Source organism: Grampus griseus (genome assembly GCF_964374135.1).
Source record: "Grampus griseus genome assembly, chromosome: 4".
NCBI lineage: Eukaryota > Metazoa > Chordata > Mammalia > Artiodactyla > Delphinidae > Grampus > Grampus griseus.
The window spans coordinates 58,742,108-58,761,504 of record NC_138997.1 but is presented as its reverse complement, the minus strand read 5'-3'; the positions used below and the strand labels follow the sequence as shown (position 1 = coordinate 58,761,504).

At 37.2% G+C, this 19,397-nt stretch overlaps 1 protein-coding gene across 1 annotated transcript in view; it reads right to left on the bottom strand.

Annotated features, from left to right (window-relative positions):
- LOC309822279 (transmembrane protease serine 11C-like) overlaps positions 1 to 19,397 on the bottom strand; it is a gene marked incomplete at both ends in the record, with an annotated part of 43,458 nt that overhangs the window by 8,755 nt on the left and 15,306 nt on the right. Inside the window, 2 exon segments of the mRNA XM_082654017.1 lie at positions 12,619 to 12,782; positions 14,583 to 14,650. Coding sequence (XP_082510143.1) covers positions 12,619 to 12,782; positions 14,583 to 14,650 — 232 coding nt within the window.

Below are 19,397 nucleotides of genomic sequence, written 5' to 3'. Positions count from 1 at the left end.
AGACTTTCTTCTTCCTTTGAGGTTTTCTTAACTGATGCATGACTTTTTTTTTTTTAAGGTATGATTAACACTACAAAAGTTACAGCTTTATTCTGATATGGCCTCAGTACCTAATTTACTTTTGTATTTTTTAATACATCTTTATTGGAGTATAATTGCTTTACAATGTTGTGTTAGTTTCTGTTGTACAACAAAGTGAATCACCTATATGTATACATATATCCCCTTATCCCCTCCCTCTTCAGCCTCCCTCTCACCCTCCCTATCCCACCCCTCTAGGTGGTCACAAAGCACCGAGCTGATCTCCCTGTGCTACGCGGCTGCTTCCCACTAGCTACCTATTTTACATTTGGTAGAGTACATATGTCAATGCTACTCTCTTACTTCGTCCCAGCTTCCCCTTCTCACCCAGTGTCCTCAATTCTGTTCTCTACATCTGCGTCTTTATTCCTGCCCTGCCACTAGGTTCATCAGTACCGTTTTTTAAGATTCCACATATGTGCATTAGCAATGCATGACTTTCTAAAGAGAAGAAATGTTTTTGAGCTAGAACTTACATTTAATAGTTGTATTATTTCAAAGCTTAATACAGTAAATATCACTTGGTTAGGTGGAAGACAGGTACCACGAATGGGGAAATGACTTAAGCTGTCATTGTTTTCGACTGAGTCACTGCTCTGGAAGTTTGTGTGTCCTTCCTTTTATAAATTATTTTTAATTTAACATCTTTATTGGAGTATAATTGCTTTACAGTGGTGTGTTAGTTTCTGCTGTATAACAAAGTGAATCAGTTATACATATACATATATCCCCATATTTCCTCCCTCTTGTATCTCCCTCCCACCCTCCCTATCCCACCTCTCTAGGTGGTCACAAAGCACCAAGCTGATCACCCTGTGCTGTGCGGCTGCTTCCCACTAGCCATCTATTTTACATTTGGTAGTGTATATATGTCCATGCCACTCTCTCATTTCATCTCATCTTACCCTACCCCTTCCCGTGTTCTCAAGTCCATTCTCTACGTCTATGTCTTTTTAAATTTAATTTTATTATTATTATTATTTTTTAACATCTTTATTGGAGTATAATTGCTGTACAATGGTGTGTTAGTTTCTGCTTTATAACAAAGTGAATCAGTTATACATATACATATTTTCCCATATCTCTTCTCTCTTGCAGTTCCCTCCCTCCCACCCTCCATATCCCACCCCTCTAGGTGGTCACACAGCACCGAGCTGATCTCCCTGTGCTATCCGGCTGCTTCCCACTAGCTATCTATTTTACGTTTGGTAGTGTATATATGTCCATACCATTCTCTCACTTTGTCACAGCTTACCCTTCCCCCTCCCATATCCTCAAGTCCATTCTCTAGTAGGTCTCTGTCTTTATTCCTGTCTTGCCCCTATGTTCTTCATGACCTTTTTTTTTTTCTTAGATTCTATATATATGTGTTAGCATACGGTATTTGTTTTTCTCTTTCTGACTTACTTCACTCTGTATGACAGACTCTAGGTCCATCCACCTCACTACAAATAACTCAATTACGGTTCTTTTTAAGGCTGAGTAATATTCCATTGTATATACGTGCCACATCTTCTTTATCCATTCATCTGTTGATGGACACTTAGGTTGCTTCCATGTCCTGGCTATTGTAAATAGAGCTGCAATGAAACTTTTGGTACATGATCTTTTTGAATTATGGTTTTCTCAGGGTATATGCCCAGTAGTGGGATTCCTGGGTCATATGGCAGTTCTATTTTTGGTTTTTTAAGGAACCTCCATAATGTTCTCCATAGTGGCTGTATCAATTTACATTCCCACCAAAAGTGCAAGAGTGTTCCCTTTTCTCCACACCCTCTCCAGCATTTATTGTTTCTAGATTTTTTTGATGATGGCCATTCTGACTGGTGTGAAATGATATCTCATTGTAGTTTTTAGTTGCATTTCTCTAATGATTAATGATGTTGAGCATTCTTTCATGTGTTTGTTGGCAATCTGTATATCTTCTTTGCAGAAATGTGTATTTAGGTCTTCTGCCCATTATTGGATTGGGTTGTTTGTTTTGTTGAGTTGAGCTGCATGAGCTACTTGTAAATTTTGGTGATTAATCCTTTGTCATTTGCAAATATTTTCTCCCATTCTGAGGGTTGTCTTTTGATCTTGTTTATGGTTTCCTTTGCTGTGCAAAAGCTTTTAAGTTTCATTAGGTCCCATTTGTTTATTTTTGTTTTTATTTCCATTTCTCTAGGAGGTGGGTCAAAAAGAATCTTGCTCTGATTTATGTCATAGAGTGTGCTGCCTATGTTTTCCTCTAAGAGTTTCATAGTGTCTGGCCTTACATTTAGGTCTTTAATCCATTTTGAGTTTACATTTGTGTGTGGGGTTAGGGAGTGTTCTAATTTCATACTTTTACAAGTACCTGTCCAGTTTTCCCAGCACCACTTATTGAAGAGTCTGTCTTTTCTCCCCTGTATATTCTTGCCTCCTTTATCAAAGATAAGGTGACCATATGCGCATGGGTTTATATCTGGGCTTCCTATCCTGTTCCATTGATCTTTATTTCTGTTTTTGTGCCACTACCATACTCTCTTGATTACTGTAACTTTGCAGTATAGTCTGAAGTCGGGGAGCCTGATTCCTCCAGCTCCATTTTTCATTCTCCAGATTGCTTTGGCTATTCGGGGTCTTTTGTGTTTCCATACAAATTGTGAAATTTTTTGTTGTAGTTCTGTGAAGAATGCCATTGGTAGTTTGATAGGGATTGCATTAAATCTGTAGATTGCTTTGGGTAGTAGAGTCTTTTTCACAATGTTGATTCTTCCAATCCAAGAACATGGTATACCTCTTCATCTATTTGCATCATCTTTAATTTCTTTCATCAGTGTCTTATAATTTTCTGCATATAGGTCTTTTGTCTCCTTAGGTAGATTTATTCCTAGATATTTTATTCTTTTTGTTGCAATGGTAAATGGGAGTGTTATCTTGATTTCAGATTTTCATCATTAGTGTATAGGAATGCCAGAGATTTCTGTGCATTAATTTTGTATCCTGCTACTTTACAAATTCATTGATTAGCTCTAGTACTTTTCTGGTAGCATCTTTAGGATTCTCTATGTATAGTATCATGTCATCTGCAGTGACAGCTTTACTTCTTCTTTTCCGATTTGGATTCCTTTTATTTCCTTTTCTTCTCTGATTGCCTTGGCTAAGACTTCCAAAACTGTGTTGAATAATAGTGGTGACAGTGGGCAACCTTGTCTTTTCCTGATCTTATTGGAAATGGTTTCAGTTTTTCACCATTGAGGATGATGTTGGCTGTGGGTTTGTCATATATGGCCTTTATTACGTTGATAAAAGTTCTCTCTATGTCTACTTTCTGCAGGGTTTTTATCATAAATGGGTGTTGAATTTTGTTGAAAGCTTTCTCTGCATCAATTGAGATGATCATATGGCTTTTCTCCTTCAATTTGTTAATATTGTGTATCACATTGATTGATTTGTGTATATTGAAGAATACTTGCATTCCATGAATAAACCCCAGTTGATCATGGTGTCTGATCCTTTTAATGTGCTGTTGGATTCTGTTTGCCAGCATTTTGTTGAGGAATTTTGCATCTATGTTCATCAGTGATATTGGCCTGTAGTTTTCTTTCTTTGTGACAGCCCCGGCCCTGGCGGGTGAGCAGACAAGCCTCTCGGGCTGGTGAGTGCCGGTCGGCACCGATCCTCTCCTCTGTGCGGGAATCTCTCCACTTTGCCCTCCGCACCCCTGTTGCTACACTCTGCTCTGTGGCTCTGAAGCTTCCCCCCTCTGCCACCTGCAGTCTGCGCCTGTGAAGGGGCTTCTAGTGTGTGGAAACCTTTCCTCCTTCACAGCTCCCTCCCACTGGTGCAGGTCCTGTCCCTATTCTTTTGTCTCTGTTTTTTCTTTTGCCCTAGCCAGGTACGTGGGGAGTTTCTTGCCTTTTGGGAGGTCTGAAGTCTTCTGGCAGTGTTCAGTAGGTGTTCTATAGGAGCAATTCCAAGTGTAGATGTATTTCTGATATTCTGTGGGGAGGAAGGTGATCTCCGCGTCTTACTCTTCCACTATCTTGAAGCTCTGGTAATTCTATTTTTAGTTTTTTAAGGAACCTCCATACTGTCCTCCATAGTGGCTGTATCAATTTACATTCCCACCAACAGTGCAAGAGGGTTCCCTTTTCTCCACACTCTCTCCAGCATTTGTTGTTTGTAGATTTTCTGACAATACCCATTCTAACTGGTGTGAGGTGATACCTCATTGTAGTTTTGATTTGCATTTCTCTAATAATTAGTGATGTTGAGCAACTTTTCATGTGCTTCTTGGCCTTGTGTATGTCTACTATGGAGAAATGTCTATTTAGGTCTTCTACCCATTTTTGGATTGGGTTGTTTGTTTTTTTAATATAGAGCTGCATGAGCTGTTTATATATTTTGGAGATTAATCATTTGTCCGTTGATTCGTTTGCAAGTATTTTCTCCCATTCTGAGGGTTGTCTTTTTATCTTGTTTATGGTTCCCTTTGCTGTGCAAAAGCTTTGAAATTTCATTAGGTCACATTTGTTTATTTTTATTTCCATTACTCTAGGATGTGGATCAAAAAAGATCTTGCTGTGATTTATGTCAAAGAGTGTTCTTCCTATGTTTTCCTCTAAGAGTTTTATAGTGTCCGGTCTTAAATTTAGGTCTCTGATCCATTTTGTGTTGATTTTTGTGTATGGTGTTAGGGAGTGTTCTAATTTCAATCTTTTACATGTAGCTGCCCAGTTTTCTCAGCACCACTTATTGAAAGACTGTCTTTTCTCCATTGTATACTGTTGCCTCCTTTGTCATAGATTAGTTGACCATAGGTGAGTGGGTTTATCTCTGGGCTTTCTATCTTGTTCCATTGATCTATGTTTCTGTTTTTGTGCCAGTACCATATTGTCTTGATTACTGTACCTTTGTAGTATAGTCTGAAGTCAGGGAGCCTGATTCCTCTAGCTCCATTTTTATCCCTCAAGACTGCTTTGGCTATTCGGGGTCTTTTGTGTCTCCATACAAATTTTAAGATTTTTTGTTCTAGTTCCATAAAAAATGCCATTGGTAATTTGATAGGGATTGCATTGAATCTGTAGATTGCTTTGGGTAGTAGAGTCATTTTCACAATATTGATTCTTCCATTCCAAGAACATGGTATATGTCTCCATCTGTTTGTATCATCTTTAATTTCTTTCATCAGTGTCTTAAAATTTTCTGCATACACGTCTTTTTCCTCCCTAGGTAGGTTTATTCCTAGATATTTTATTCTTTTTGTTGCAATGGTAAATGGGAGTGTTTTCTTAATTTCACTTTCAGATTTTTCTTCATTAGTGTATATGAATGCAAGAGATTTCTGTGCATTAATTTTGTATCCTGCAACTTTATCAAATTTATTGATTAGCTCTAGTAATTTTCTGGTGGCATCTTTAGGATCCTCTATGTATAGTATCATGTCATCTGCAAACAGTGACAGTTTTACTTCTTCTTTTCCAGTTTGGATTCCTTTTATTTCTTTTTCTTCTTTGTTTGCTGCGGCTAGGACTTCCAAAACTATGTTGAATAATAGTGCTGAGAGTGGACATCCTTGTCTTGTTCCTGATCTTAGAGGAAATCATAGGCAGAACATTCTATGACATAAATCACAGCAAGATCCTTTTTGACCCACCTCCTAGAGAAATGGAAGGAAAACCAAAAGTAAACAAATGGGACCTAATGAAACTTAAAAGCTTTTGCACAGCAAAGGAAAACATAAACAATACAAAAAGACAACCCTCAGAATGGGAGAAAATATTTGCAAATGAAGCAACTGACCAAGTATTAATCTCCAAAATTTACAAGCAGCTCATGCAGCTCATTATCAAAAAAACAACCAACTTAATCCAGATAAGGGCAGAAGACCTAAACAGATATTTCTCCAAAGAAGATATACAGATTGCCAACAAACACATGAAAGCATTCCCAATATCATTAATCACTTGAGAAATGCAAATCAAAACTCCAATGAGAGGGCTTCCCTGGTGGCACAGTGGTTGGGAATCCGCCTGCCGATGCGGGGGACACGGGTTCGTGCCCCAATCTGGGAGGATTCCATGTGCCGCGGAGCGGCTAGACCCATGAGCCGTGGCCGCTGGGTCTGCACGTCTGGAGCCTGTGCTCCGTGACGGGAGAGGCCGGGGCAGTGAGATGCCCGCCTACAGAAAAAACAAAAAAACAAAAAAACAAACTACAATTAGATATCATCTCACAGTGTTCAGAGCAGCCATCATCAAAAAATCTACAAACAATAAATCCTGGAGAGGGTGTGGAGAAAAGGGAACCCTCTTGCACTGCTGGTGGGAATGTAAATTGATATGGCCACTATGGAGAACAGTATGGCGGTTCCTTAAAAAACTAAAAATAGAACTACCATACGACCCAGCAATCCCACTACTGGGCATATACCCTGAGAAAACCATAATTCAAAAAGAGTCATGGGGCTTCCCTGGTGGCGCAGTGGTTGGGAGTCTGCCTGCTGATGCGGGGAACGCGGGTTCGTGCCCCGGTCCGGGAGGATCCCACATGAAGCGGAGCGGCTGGGCCTGTGGGCCATGGCCGCTGAGCCTGCGTGTCCAGAGCCTGCGCGTCCGGAGCCTGTGCTCCGCAATGGGAGAGGCCGCGGCAGTGGGAGGCCCGCGTACCACAAAAAAAAAAAAAAAAAAGAGTCATGTACTACAAAGTTCATTGCAGGTCTATTTACAATAGCCAGGACATGGAAGCAACCTAAGTGTCCATCAACAGATGAATGGATAAAGAAGATGTGGCACATATACACAATGGAATATTACTCAGCCATGAAAAGAAACGAAATTGAGTTACTTGTTATGAGGTGGATGGACCTAGAGTCTGTCATACAGAGTGAAGTAAGTTAGAAAGAGAAAAACAAATACTGTATGCTAAAACATACATATGGAATCTAAAAAAGCAAAACAAAAGAAAAAATGGTCATGAAGAACCTAGGAGCAGGATGGGAATAAAGATGTAGACTTACTAGAGAATGGACTTGAGGACATGGGAAGGGGGATGGTAAGCTGGGATAAAGTGAGAGAGTGTCATGGACATGTATACACTACCAAATGTAAAATAGATAGCTAGTGGGAAGCAGCTGCATAGCCTAGGGAGATCAGCTCAGTGCTTTGTGATCACCTAGAGGGGTGGGATAGGGATGGTGGGAGGGAGGGAGACGCAAAAGGGAGGAGATATGGAGATATATGTGTATGTATAGCTGATTCACTTTGTTATAACTCAGAAAGTAACACACCATTGTACAGCAATTATACTCCAATAAAGATGTTAAAAAAAATAGTATGGTACTGGCACAAAACTAGAAATATAGATCAATGGAGCAGGATAGAAAGCCCAGAGATAAACCCATGCACATATGGTCACCTTATTTTTGATAAAGGAGGCAAGAATATACAATGGAGAAAAGACATCCTCTTCAATTAGTGGTGCTGGGAAAACTGGACAGCTCCATGTAAAAGAATGAAATTAGAACACTTCCTAACACCATACACAAAAATAAACTCACAATGGATTAAAGACCTAAATGTAAGGCCAGACACTATAAAACTCTAGAGGAAAACATAGGCAGAACACTCTATGACATAAATCACAGCAAGGACATTTTTACCCACATCCTAGAGAAACGGAAATAAACAAATGGGACCTAATGAAACTTCAAAGCTTTTGCACAGCAAAGGAAACCATAAACAAGATGAAAAGACAACCCTCAGAATGGGAGAAAATATTTGCAAGTGAAGCAACTGACAAAGGATTAATCTCCAAAATTTACAAGCAGCTCATGGAGCTCAATATCAAAAAAACAAACAACCCAATCCAAAACTGGGCAGAAGACCTAAATACACATTTCTCCAAAGAAGATATACAGGTTGCCAACAAACACATGAAAGGATGCTCAACATCACCAATCATTAGAGAAATGCAAATCAAAACTACAATGAGATATGATCTCACAGTGGTCAGAATGGCCATCATCAAAAAATCTACAAACAAATCCTGGAGAGGGTGTGGAGAAAAGAGAACCCTCTTGCACTGTTGGTGGGAATGCAAATTGATACAGCCACTATGGAGAACAGTATGGAGGTTCCTAAAAAACTAAAAATAGAACTACCATATGACCCAGCAGTCCCACTACTTGGCATATACCCTGAGAAAACCATAATTCAAGAAGAGTCATGTACCACAATGTTCATTGCAGCACTACTTACAATAGCCAGGACATGGAAGCAACCTAAGTGTCCATTAACAGATGAATGGATAAAGAAGATTTGGCACGTATATACTATGGAATATTACTCAGCCATAAAAAGAAATGAAATTGAGTTGTTTGTAGTCAGGTGGATGGACCTAGAGTTTGTTATACAGAGTGAAGTAAGTCAGAAAGAGAACAACAAATACCATATGCTAACACATATATATGGAATCTAAGGAAAAAAGAAAAGGTTCTGAAGAACCTAAGGGCAGGACAGGAATAATGATGCAGACATTGAGAATGGAGTTCAGGGCATGGGGAGTGGGAAGGGTAAGGTGGGACAAAGTGAGAGTGTGACATGGACATATATACACTACCAAATGTAAAATACCTAGTGAGAAGAAGCTGCATAACACAGGGATATCAGCTCTGTGCTTTGTGAACACCTAGAGGGGTGGGATAGGGAGGGTGGGAGGGAGATGCAAGAAGGAGGAGATATGGGGATATATGTATATGTATAGCTGATTCACTTTGTTATAAAGCAGAAACTAACACACCATTGTAAAGCAATTATACTCCAATAAAGATGTTAAAAAAAAAAAGTTCAGGATTCATTTCAGGTATCCTGGATCTAAATTGGCAAGATGAATCTAGAACTCCACTAAATAAAATCTGTTGGGGTCTGGTCTACTAAGCCTATTTTGATCGAGTCTCAGTCATTCTACATGGATGTAGCAGGTAGTCCAGGCAAGTAACTGAATTGGCCCACTACATGGAGTGTCTTAGTGTTAAGCATTTAAAATTAGTGCCTGTCTATCAAAAATAACCAATATAAATTATAATGTTTTTCCTTTTATAGAGATTAGAAAATAAGGATTATTCATTTGGAAGAACATTCTTGTTTTACAGATAATTCTGTGACAGTATGTGTTGTGTGCCCTATTGATAGCAAGTCCTTTAATGCAATGACTATTAATAATTTTTAAATTCTCTTAAAGTATCTGGACTGTGTCTAATAGCTGTATCATTCAATAATATATATATTTCAAGCTTGCATTTGAAAAATACTTAAAGAAAGAGAACATGTCTCTGGGAAACAGTATACTTTAACAAAATGTCCTCTAGAAGTTATCAAAGAATGATTGGTTAAAGTTGGTTAAAACATGGTACAAATGAAGCCATGCAGTGTCTCAGGATCAAGTCACATGAAAAAGCTGTGTTCTACTAGCATCATTTATATCTCAGTGTTGCCCAGCGACACACAAATGAGTGCTAGGCCAGAGCTTCATTCCTTTTCTTGTGAAACCCTTAACAGTGGGTCAGGACCGTCATCCTTGTGTATGAATTTCTATTACTGTCACATAATTTGAGTTTTTACTTTAACCAGTTATGATTTAGCATAAGTATTTAAACTATTTTTCATGCTTAATCAGTAAATGATTAAGTGTAGCAGCAGGTACAAGGCATTTTTCTGTAGGAAATAATAAATATTTTTTAAAACAAGGTACAGTCATATCCTTAAGTATGCCCATTAAAGTTATGAGCATTCAACTTTATAAGGCATTTCATTAAAACCCTCACTTCAGCTTATGAGGCATTTCTTTGTTTTTACAAAGAATGACTTAGATTTTTCCTTCCAAAGCTTCCAGGAGAGAAACACCATGTGGTCATCCTTGCAGTTGTGTAGTTGGTAGATCTAGTCTAGCATTACATTTTCTTCTTAGCTGCTGGCTTGATAGTTTACGGCAGTGACAGTCAAGTGCATCATGCTGTGAGGTCAACTTGTTTGGTGGGATATCACTTGCATTGCTTTACTTGTTCTTTTCTTTCTTTTTTTGCATTAAAGTTTGCACAACATTAAGTATCACATGTATGTTCTGTTTTTTTTTGCATTAAAGTTTGCATAAACATTAAGTATCACATGTATGTTCTGCCTGTTAAGCTATAAAATAACAAGATCATGTAAGCATGATCTTATAATTTATAAAGGAAATAATTTATAAAGTATTGATTGTGTTAACTAATCTTAACTATTGAGGTTATCATCTCTATTTTTAAAATAATGTGATATTGTTTAAGGATAAAGTATAAGTGAATATAAATTCAGGGGTTTGGGAATGCATAAAAACTTTCACCACTGAACTCAATGGTATTAGGTTAAGAAATTTGCCATTTGAGAGATTTTTCTGGAAAATATTCTATTATGGGCAGAGGAAAACTATTCCATCAATGTTTTTTCTAGGCTTTATGCCTGGTAGTCAATTTGAAAATTCTCTGATCTAGTAAGTTTAGAATTGATGGAGAAAATACTTATCTCTCACCGAAGAATACACTGTAAATACTGATTGCTAGTACCTAGGAAGATAGTAGCAGTGTCATTTCCCTGGAATTCAAGAGTGAGTGGAAAATTAAATTGCATATTATGTTCACAGGTCTTAATAATTGAAGCACTCTTTGCATCTTAAATCTGGGGATAGCAGTGCCTACTAGCAGCGTACATGTGCCAAACTTGCCATCAGCCTTCCTCAGTTGGGGTTCTGTAAGGGAATTAAGCTCTAAAGTCCTAGGTGGCTTTTGTTCTAATGAAACTTCTCTTCTATGCATCTGGAACATCTCTATTATGCACCAATGATACACAGTTTATGCATATCATTATTCTATATGCCCTCTTTCTAGGCATAATCATATGGGAACACTGGTATTGTATTCAGGCATTCATTGTAACTAATAGCACTGGCCAGTGATGTCTTTTTCCTCTATGTTAGCAGCTTGTATGAAAGTGAAATCCACAACCTTGACATACTTAGGAGCAGGCGCTAAGCAACCAAACTAACCAGGCAGCATAAGAAGGTCAGGCTATTCAATAAGATGCTGTGACAGCAACCTTGGCTACCTAAATAAGCTTTCATAAATCCCTAAGCCAGAGACCCATTTATGTGTTGACTAACGAAGGTTCATAATCTCTTTAAGAGCTGTCTTAAATGTGAGCTTTGTGTTAACTCACTTCATTGTGGTTTTGGAGGCCTGGCCCAGTCGGCTTCTGAGTTTGATCTTGCACCTGTGAATGCCCAGTCAGTTTCATGAGACGTCTAGCTTCTGATGAGAAGTGAAGGAGGAGAGATAAGGAGTTTCTAGGGAACAGGTAGAGGCTAAGACATTACCAAAGCACTGCATGTACTTAAGAGTATTACACTTATCAGTCACTGCTCTCCATAAACTTGTTGGATGGCATTATAATAAATAAAACTACTGAGGAAAACCATAAACCTAGGAAATACCTCCCAGAAAGTCTGTTTTCCTGGGATCCTACATAATGTTCTTAAAGTTTGGAGGAATACCAGGAATATAATGCTGTTTCTTTACTATGTGAGTTCATGGTTTTAGCAGATGAGTTTCCAAAAATATATCTTTGGTGGTTGATTCTCTGTAAATCAGAGAACTGCTTTATTTCTCCGTGTTTTTTTAAGGTAATCACACGTAGCTGTGTGAGAAGGAAGGTTCTAAGACAAAGCGTCTAATATAACCCGAGGAGAGTCACATTTCAACAACATGATGGATTTTTATCCAGGAGAAGCACGTTCAGGTTTTGCTTTTTGATCCTTTTGATGTTCCAGACAAATGAACACTTGGACTAGATTTTTTTTTTCATAAACCTTTAGTCCTTTAGTCCTTCCTGTAGGGATAGGATACTTTTCTGCCCTTGATCAAATTTGTTGTAGCAGAGAACTGATAGCCTAGCTTAGATGTGCCAGGCATTGGCTATACATTTATCAAGATCAGGGAGACACTGATTATCCTGGGAATGGAGGACATGTGTCACTATCTTTTAGAAGCCATCTTTCACAATATTGTTATGTGACCAATAATAAGAATTAGATTGGATATAAGAGAGAGATGAAATCCATTAAAGGCCTATCAAGAAATAAGTTTGATGTTAAAGATATCCAAACTCAGTTCTTGAATTTGGGAGTCTAGATTCTTAAGACATCCAAAAGAACTGAGAGAGAAATCATGACCCACAGAACAAACCATAAGTGTTCGAGCTTAAGGCTGCCTTGTTTTGCAAAGAAATGTTATTTGGGACCATGATTGCTTTATTTGAAAAAAATCTATCATTAAATAAAGTTTAATTTCAAGAATACAAGCATGATTCTATATCAAAAAATTGATTAACAGAGACCTTGATTACTTTAACAGTGGTTAAAAATAATTACCATTATGTATGAAATGATATTTAAAGAGAGAAGTATTGTTTTCATTTGTACAGCAAAACACCATATTCAAATTAAAAGATGAAAATCATTCTGTACCATACATAAAAAGCTTACCTGAAAATCTAAATGAAGAAGAATCTATACATAAATACCCAGTTTTGCCCTTTAGCTTCTGATGTAAAATGGTTTCGATCCTATCCCAAAATTTTGCTTCATTATTCATATAACAGGATTTAAACTTAAGCACAACATGTGTTATCACTTTTCCTTTGGCTCGGCTGCAGAACAGAAACAGACAAAGAAATTATGCTTTTATTACTAAGCCTCTATCATTCTTAGTGGAGTCATTCTATCCTTTGCTAAGCAGAGCTCCTGGCAGTTTTCTAGTTCCTCCGAAGGGAGTGGAAACGGCACTTTATTGACATGGTGAACAGCAAAGAGAGTGTGATTTAGATTCACAGGAACTGAGTTTGTACTCTAGATTCACCATTTCACATTCATATTCAACCATCTACCCTGTTGCAAAAGCCTTGAACAATATCTTCCTTGTCTGTTCAATTTTGTATGGTGCAATTTGTGCTTTGACAGCCCGGTGGTGGGAACAATTTTATCATGTTTATTGGGGGAATAATAGCAATCTGTATGGATATAAGTGTTGAATGAGGATGAGGGTATGAGATGAGGTCAGAGAGAAGCAGGGCCATTCCAGGTAAGGTTATGTGCACTATGTAAGAAGTGTGGAATTTGTGGGAAACTGCCAGAGGATATTAAGGAAGGGGATGATGGCCTCTTCTAATTCATTTTGATGCTGCATGCAGTTTGTATAATAGTGGAGCAAGTGTGAAAGCTGAAGATTAGACAAGTTGATGCAATAATCTAGATATGATTGCTTGGGTTCAGACTACAGTTTGTTTGTTTTTTTTTTTTTTTCGGTACGCGGGCCTCTCACTGTTGTGGCCTCTCCCGTTGCGGAGCACAGGCTCCAGACGCGCAGGCTCAGCGGCCATGGGTCATGGGCCCAGCCACTCCGCGGCATGTGGGATCTTCCCGGACTGGGGCACGAACCCATGTCCCCTGCATCGGCAGGCAGACTCTCAACCACTGTGCCACCAGGGAAGCCCAGACTACAGTTTTTTACTTATTAAATATGTGACCTTGGCAAGTCACTTAATCTAACTTTGCTTCAATCTCCTCTGTAAAATGAGAAACTAATATGTATATACCATACAGGGTTGCTATCAGGTTAAATGAGTTAATATAAGTTCTCTGGGGGTTCTGGTTGAGAGCATGGATTATTTAAAAAGGAACCAAGAAAATTAAATAGCACAAGTTCTAGTTTTAGGAGGGGGTATATTCCAAAGCATATTAGCTTTTCTATTTGAGATTGTGGCTATTATTTTTCCATATCTATTGCAGGTTACCTCTTCCTCACCAGTGTTTGGATAAACATCTTTGCTGCTAGAAAATAACCATAGAATTAGGAAGGTAAGGTAAAAGAGTGAAGCTGGTTGGGTGTAAATACATATGTATACATTTGTGTGAGTGTTAGGGCCTGCTGCAAACAGTGAAGCTTCAGTGTCAGAATATTGTTACTGTGTGGGAATGTGGGTCACATGTTGTTAGATCTTTTGATTTTTTTTTAACGCATTCTGAGAATCCTGCTTTTATGTGAAATTTTCAAACTTTTACATTTAATCCACAATTCTAAGCAAGATTTGGCACATTATCTACTAGTGTGCCACTCCTGGGTCAGACATTTTATATGTGGCTCTCCTATCTTATCCATTCTTACGTTGAAATTATCTGATTTTAGATTTGCTTTTTGACTTTGTGCCTTCAAATAAAAAACAACCCCATTTAACCTTTACCTGATACTCACCATCAGCTGGAACTCTTGCTGGTTTAATAATTTTCCAACGGACCTTGAATACATTTTTTCACATTTGAAAATGCTAGTGGTTTTGAAGCCTCAAATTTAACCTTTCGATTATATACTATGCAAAGATATTCTGTTGAATATGAGATATGAAGGCAAAGGAAAAGTTTATTCTCTGCACCTCTCAGGCTGTTTTACATACCTTACTGGGGCAACATGAGATTTGACATACTGTCTTCTCAGTCTGGATCCATGAAATGTTTCATTTATCTGTTAAACAGTAAAATGAATAACTTACGCTTTTAATTTTTTAATTTTAAAGTTTTCGCTGTGAAGAACTTCAAATATACATGAAAATAAATAGAATAGTATAATGTACCCCATGTACCCATCATTCATCTTCAGCAGTTATCAATCAAGGACCAAACCAGTTTCATTCTACTATTATCCACATCCTAGGGATCAAATAACTCCTTAATATCATCAAATACATAGTGTTAAAATTTCCCCAGATCTCATTTAAGAAAGAGACGCAATGTGGGTTAAACGTGTGTGTTTTTTTTTGAAAATTACCTTTATACTAGCTCAATTAATTCTCAAATATCCTTAAATCAATAAATTGTGTGGCAAGGTGAGGCAATAATATTTGCTTCCTAACAGCATGATAGGGAAGAATATTCATTTTAGAGAGATAAATTCAAAGGTCCAACGAATAGAGTTTGTCTTCCATGTTCAGCCTCCATTGAACATCAATGCCATAAAACTAAGCAGAAGTGTCCCGAGAAGGAGGAAATATTTCTCTCTATTTTTTTTTTTTTTGTACTATGGCAGCCTGCTTTTCACCTCTGGACTGCAAACCATTTTCCCTGATCTTTCAGTTACATGCTACCGACGGGTTCAAAGCAGGATATGTAGAAATCTCTCAGAGAAATCTCACATAAGAGTAATTTTCTCAGCTGTTCTTGATCTTAACCTAATGATGATTTCTCACAGCAGGACCTTCACAGAGGACAAGACAAAATGTTGCACTGTCCATAGCTTTTACTTTGGCAAAGATAGTCCTTCAGAAACAGTGACTCATTTTTGGAATTGCAAAGATTTAATTTATATTTTTCCTCTTGCTCCAAAGCAATTGGAATATGTTCATTTATTCAATAAATATCTATTGAAATAAAACTACTAACAAATTAGATAGATCCATACTTTCTTGGAGATTCAATGAAGGAGACAGATAATAAGCAGACCAAGAAATAAATATATAAATATGATAATCTGAGATAGTGTTAGGTGATATGAAAAATGTAAAATGATGTGATGGAGTGATTTAGGGAATAGTACTTGAATGATAAAATAAGATCTCTTTCAAGAGATGACATTTGATTGAGACCTGAAAGATGTAAAGTTGACTATCAAGGGGAGAAGAATATTCTATAAGGAGTGAACAGCAAGTGATATAATCCTAGGTAAAAATGAGATTAGTATATTTGAGGGATAGAAGCAAAGTTGCTGTGACTCAAGTAAAATGAGTAAGGGAGAGTGTGTAAGCTGAGGTTGCCCAGGTAGATAGCAATGTGATTACAGACAGCCTATTTGGCCATGGTAATAAGTTTGGATGTTATTCCTAAATATAGTGAATGGAGGAATCCTGACAAGATGGTAACTTAACTATACTGTATTTTTCTTCTATTCTCTATTCCAATCTGCCACTCCTGGGGCCAGGTGGAATTGGGTTTTATGGGAGTCCTAGAAACAGGAAGGTGATGAGGAATTTCTTTTCCACAGGTCAAGGAAGAACCTAGAAAATAGTATGAGTCTTGTGCAAGGATAGAATCAAAACAGGCCCTGGGAAGATCTTGGTCAAGAGAGGTGCTTGAATACCCAGGGATAAGGTCGACATTGAACCATGTGAGTGTGTTTCCATGGCTCCACAGAAGCCAAGAAGGAACTGAAAAGGGGGCTGAAGCCTCCTTTCTCCTGATGCTAGGCTAGTACTGGGCAGAACATGGGGAGCTGGAAGACTTCCTCCTGGGTCCTTGGTTTGGAGATGCAGAAGGCCTGCTGCCCACATTCAGACTACAGGATTTAAGAATAGCTCATGCTCTACCTTGTAGGATTGTCTCCAGTAACAAGACAGTGGCCCGAATAAACCAACAAGGAAAAATGATAATACAAGTAAAGAAACCCAGCAGCCAGAGAAAGGAAATAACAGATTAGGTGCTCATCAAAAGAGAACTTCTGGAGAAAACAGCAACCTAACAACAATGGCAAGAAAGCACACATAAGAACATTCAGGTACATCAAAAAAAGACTATGTGGTACTAAAAAGCACAATTTTCAAGTTAAAAATTTAGTGGGTCAATTTAAAAAGATGAGTGTCATTCTTGAGATCCAAATTTGTGACCTGTAAGGCCAAAAAGAATAAATACTTTAAACAGTAAAATTTAAAAAGAAGAAAACAATGAGGGAAGAGAAACAAAACACTTAGATCATGATCCCAGAAGTGGCTGTAAATAATAGGATCTTGAAGAGAGAAAGAGATAGAGGGAAAAAATAATAATAATAGTAAAATAAGTAGGAGGAGGAGGTGGTTCTGAATTAAATAAAGATCAAAATCTACAGATTTAAAGGGATAGACTGAGTTTCAGGCATATTTGATGCATCAGGGGAATATTTTCGAATTTTAGCTACAAACTTTAATACTGAAGTAAAAATATGTTGTCAGAAGAAATAGAATCATTTCATCTGTAACATTTGAAGGTGGAAGCTGGTGGAATAATATCCTCATACTCTGAGAGAAAAAGCTGACAATTTAACAATCCTATTCTCAGTCAAGGTATAATTTCTCGTTAGAGTAAAAGAAAGTTATTTATGGATATTCAAGAATTCAGTAATATAGCATTCACATATCACAGCTGAGGAGAATACATGACTCAGGATTCTAGGAACGCAAGATATAAAACAGAATTGAGGTCTCAATAGAGGGGGAGGTGAAGAGGAGAGGAAACAAATGTTGAGCAATGAAACCTGAGGGGGGTGTGTACAATACAATGAATGTATAATGGAAATGCTTGCAGCAGAAGCAACAAACTTTAAGAAACAGCCTAACATTAGAACTTGAGGTGCTATTTCACCTATTAGGAATAGGAAAGGAGGGCAGGAGAGGGAGGGGAAACAAGTGTTAAAAAGCCTTATCAGGAGTGGGGAATGGGAATGTGAGGAGAGGATAAAAATGAAAGTATGTTAAAGGCCTCCTGTCCTTGGGTTGGCATTTAGGTAAGGAAAATAATGTTTTGATAGGACTAATAATTTTTTTTAATAAAGAAAAATATTCATCTAACTTTGAGTTTCAGGATGGATGTTAACTATTAACTAAGTACATTGAAATTTTCAAGTGGAAAAATATAGAATGAAAAACAGTGAAACTCAGCAAGAATAAGGATAAGAAAGTAAAAAAATAAAATGTTATTTACTTAAAGAAAGATGGAGAAATAAAATCAAGTATATTACCTGCTACAATTAATGAGAATAGATAAAACTTTGTCATTAAAGAATCTATGAAATTGCATTCAAAACCAGAACCTAGTTATCTATTATTTAAAAGAATAGTACTTGTAAATAAAGGGATGAAAGACTGTTGACTATTTTGCTCCTGGCTGTAGTGTGCACGTATTTTTTTCCCCTCTTCCATGTTTTCTAAACTTACACTAAAAGGATTCATCAAATCATCTTGTTCAGATAGCTCAGGATTGTTTTTCTTTTGCTTACCCTGTGCTCTTAGGTTCTATGGTATTTCTGTAATTACATAACAATGGTGTTGCACAGTAATCTATCATATAGAGCTATATGTATGGAAAATTTTGATCAGTTTTTTAAAGAAAATTATCCTGTTTGCAAAGGCACAATAAAGTTGCATCTTATAGACTATAGGCAATAAAGCTAACACTAAACTTTATTTAGCACAAACCATATTCACATTCCCTGTTCATTTGATCTTGAGAAAAGTCTAGCATATCCAGTAGTTTCACAGATATCATTTTAACTAAAAAGGTTCTGATATATTTAATTTATAAAGCTCAGACTGATAGAGTTTTGGAAAACGATAAGAGATGCTTTGGTAATGTGTATATTCTTATATAAAACCCATGGCTTCTCCTGTGTATATTTTTAAAAATTAAAGGAATGCACATTTGACAAAAAAAAAAAAGACGGTTGATTATGAAGTTATGAGAAAGAAATGCTATACAATTAATGTGGAACACAATATAGAATCAAAAAAATAGATCCTAGATTATATACGGACTTAGAATACAACAAGGATGGCATTTTATCTATTTTTCAAATTAACATTAAAATTTTATTTGGAAAAATGTAGTTTAGGGAAGATCTAGGCTTATTTCATGTATGAACATGTGTACTAACTGTTTAAGTACCATAGGTTTGAGTCCTAAAACACAGAAATTCTGATATATTTTAGTTTGTATGATTTCCATTATAAGAGAAAAAAATGTAATGGTATATTTATGATTTTACATACTGCCTTATCAAATATGTTCCTAGTACAAGGGAACTTCCATTTGATCATGTACTGAAATAATGTGTACTGATGGATGTTAACCAGACCTATTGTGGTCATTTCACAATATACATGTAGATGGAATCATTATGTTGTATACCTGGAACCAACACAATGTTGACAATGTTAATGTCAATTATACCTAAAAAAACAAAAACAAAAACTGAAGCCTTTAAAAAATTTTACATGTCTGATGACTGGAAGAATCTCCCACACACTGGATTCTAGCTCCTTAATACCAAGATTCATTTATCCCCCTCTACCACATGCTTCCACTGTTGATGCTCATGATGCATTCATCATCATTCTAGGGCCCCAACCCTCTTCCTCAAATAACAATGCTAATTTTCTTGTGAGATGCATAAGTTTTAGAAGCTATATGTGCAGTAAAGAGTTAACTCAGTAGGCTTAGGGTGTTTAATCCCTGTACATTCCAAAGGAAGG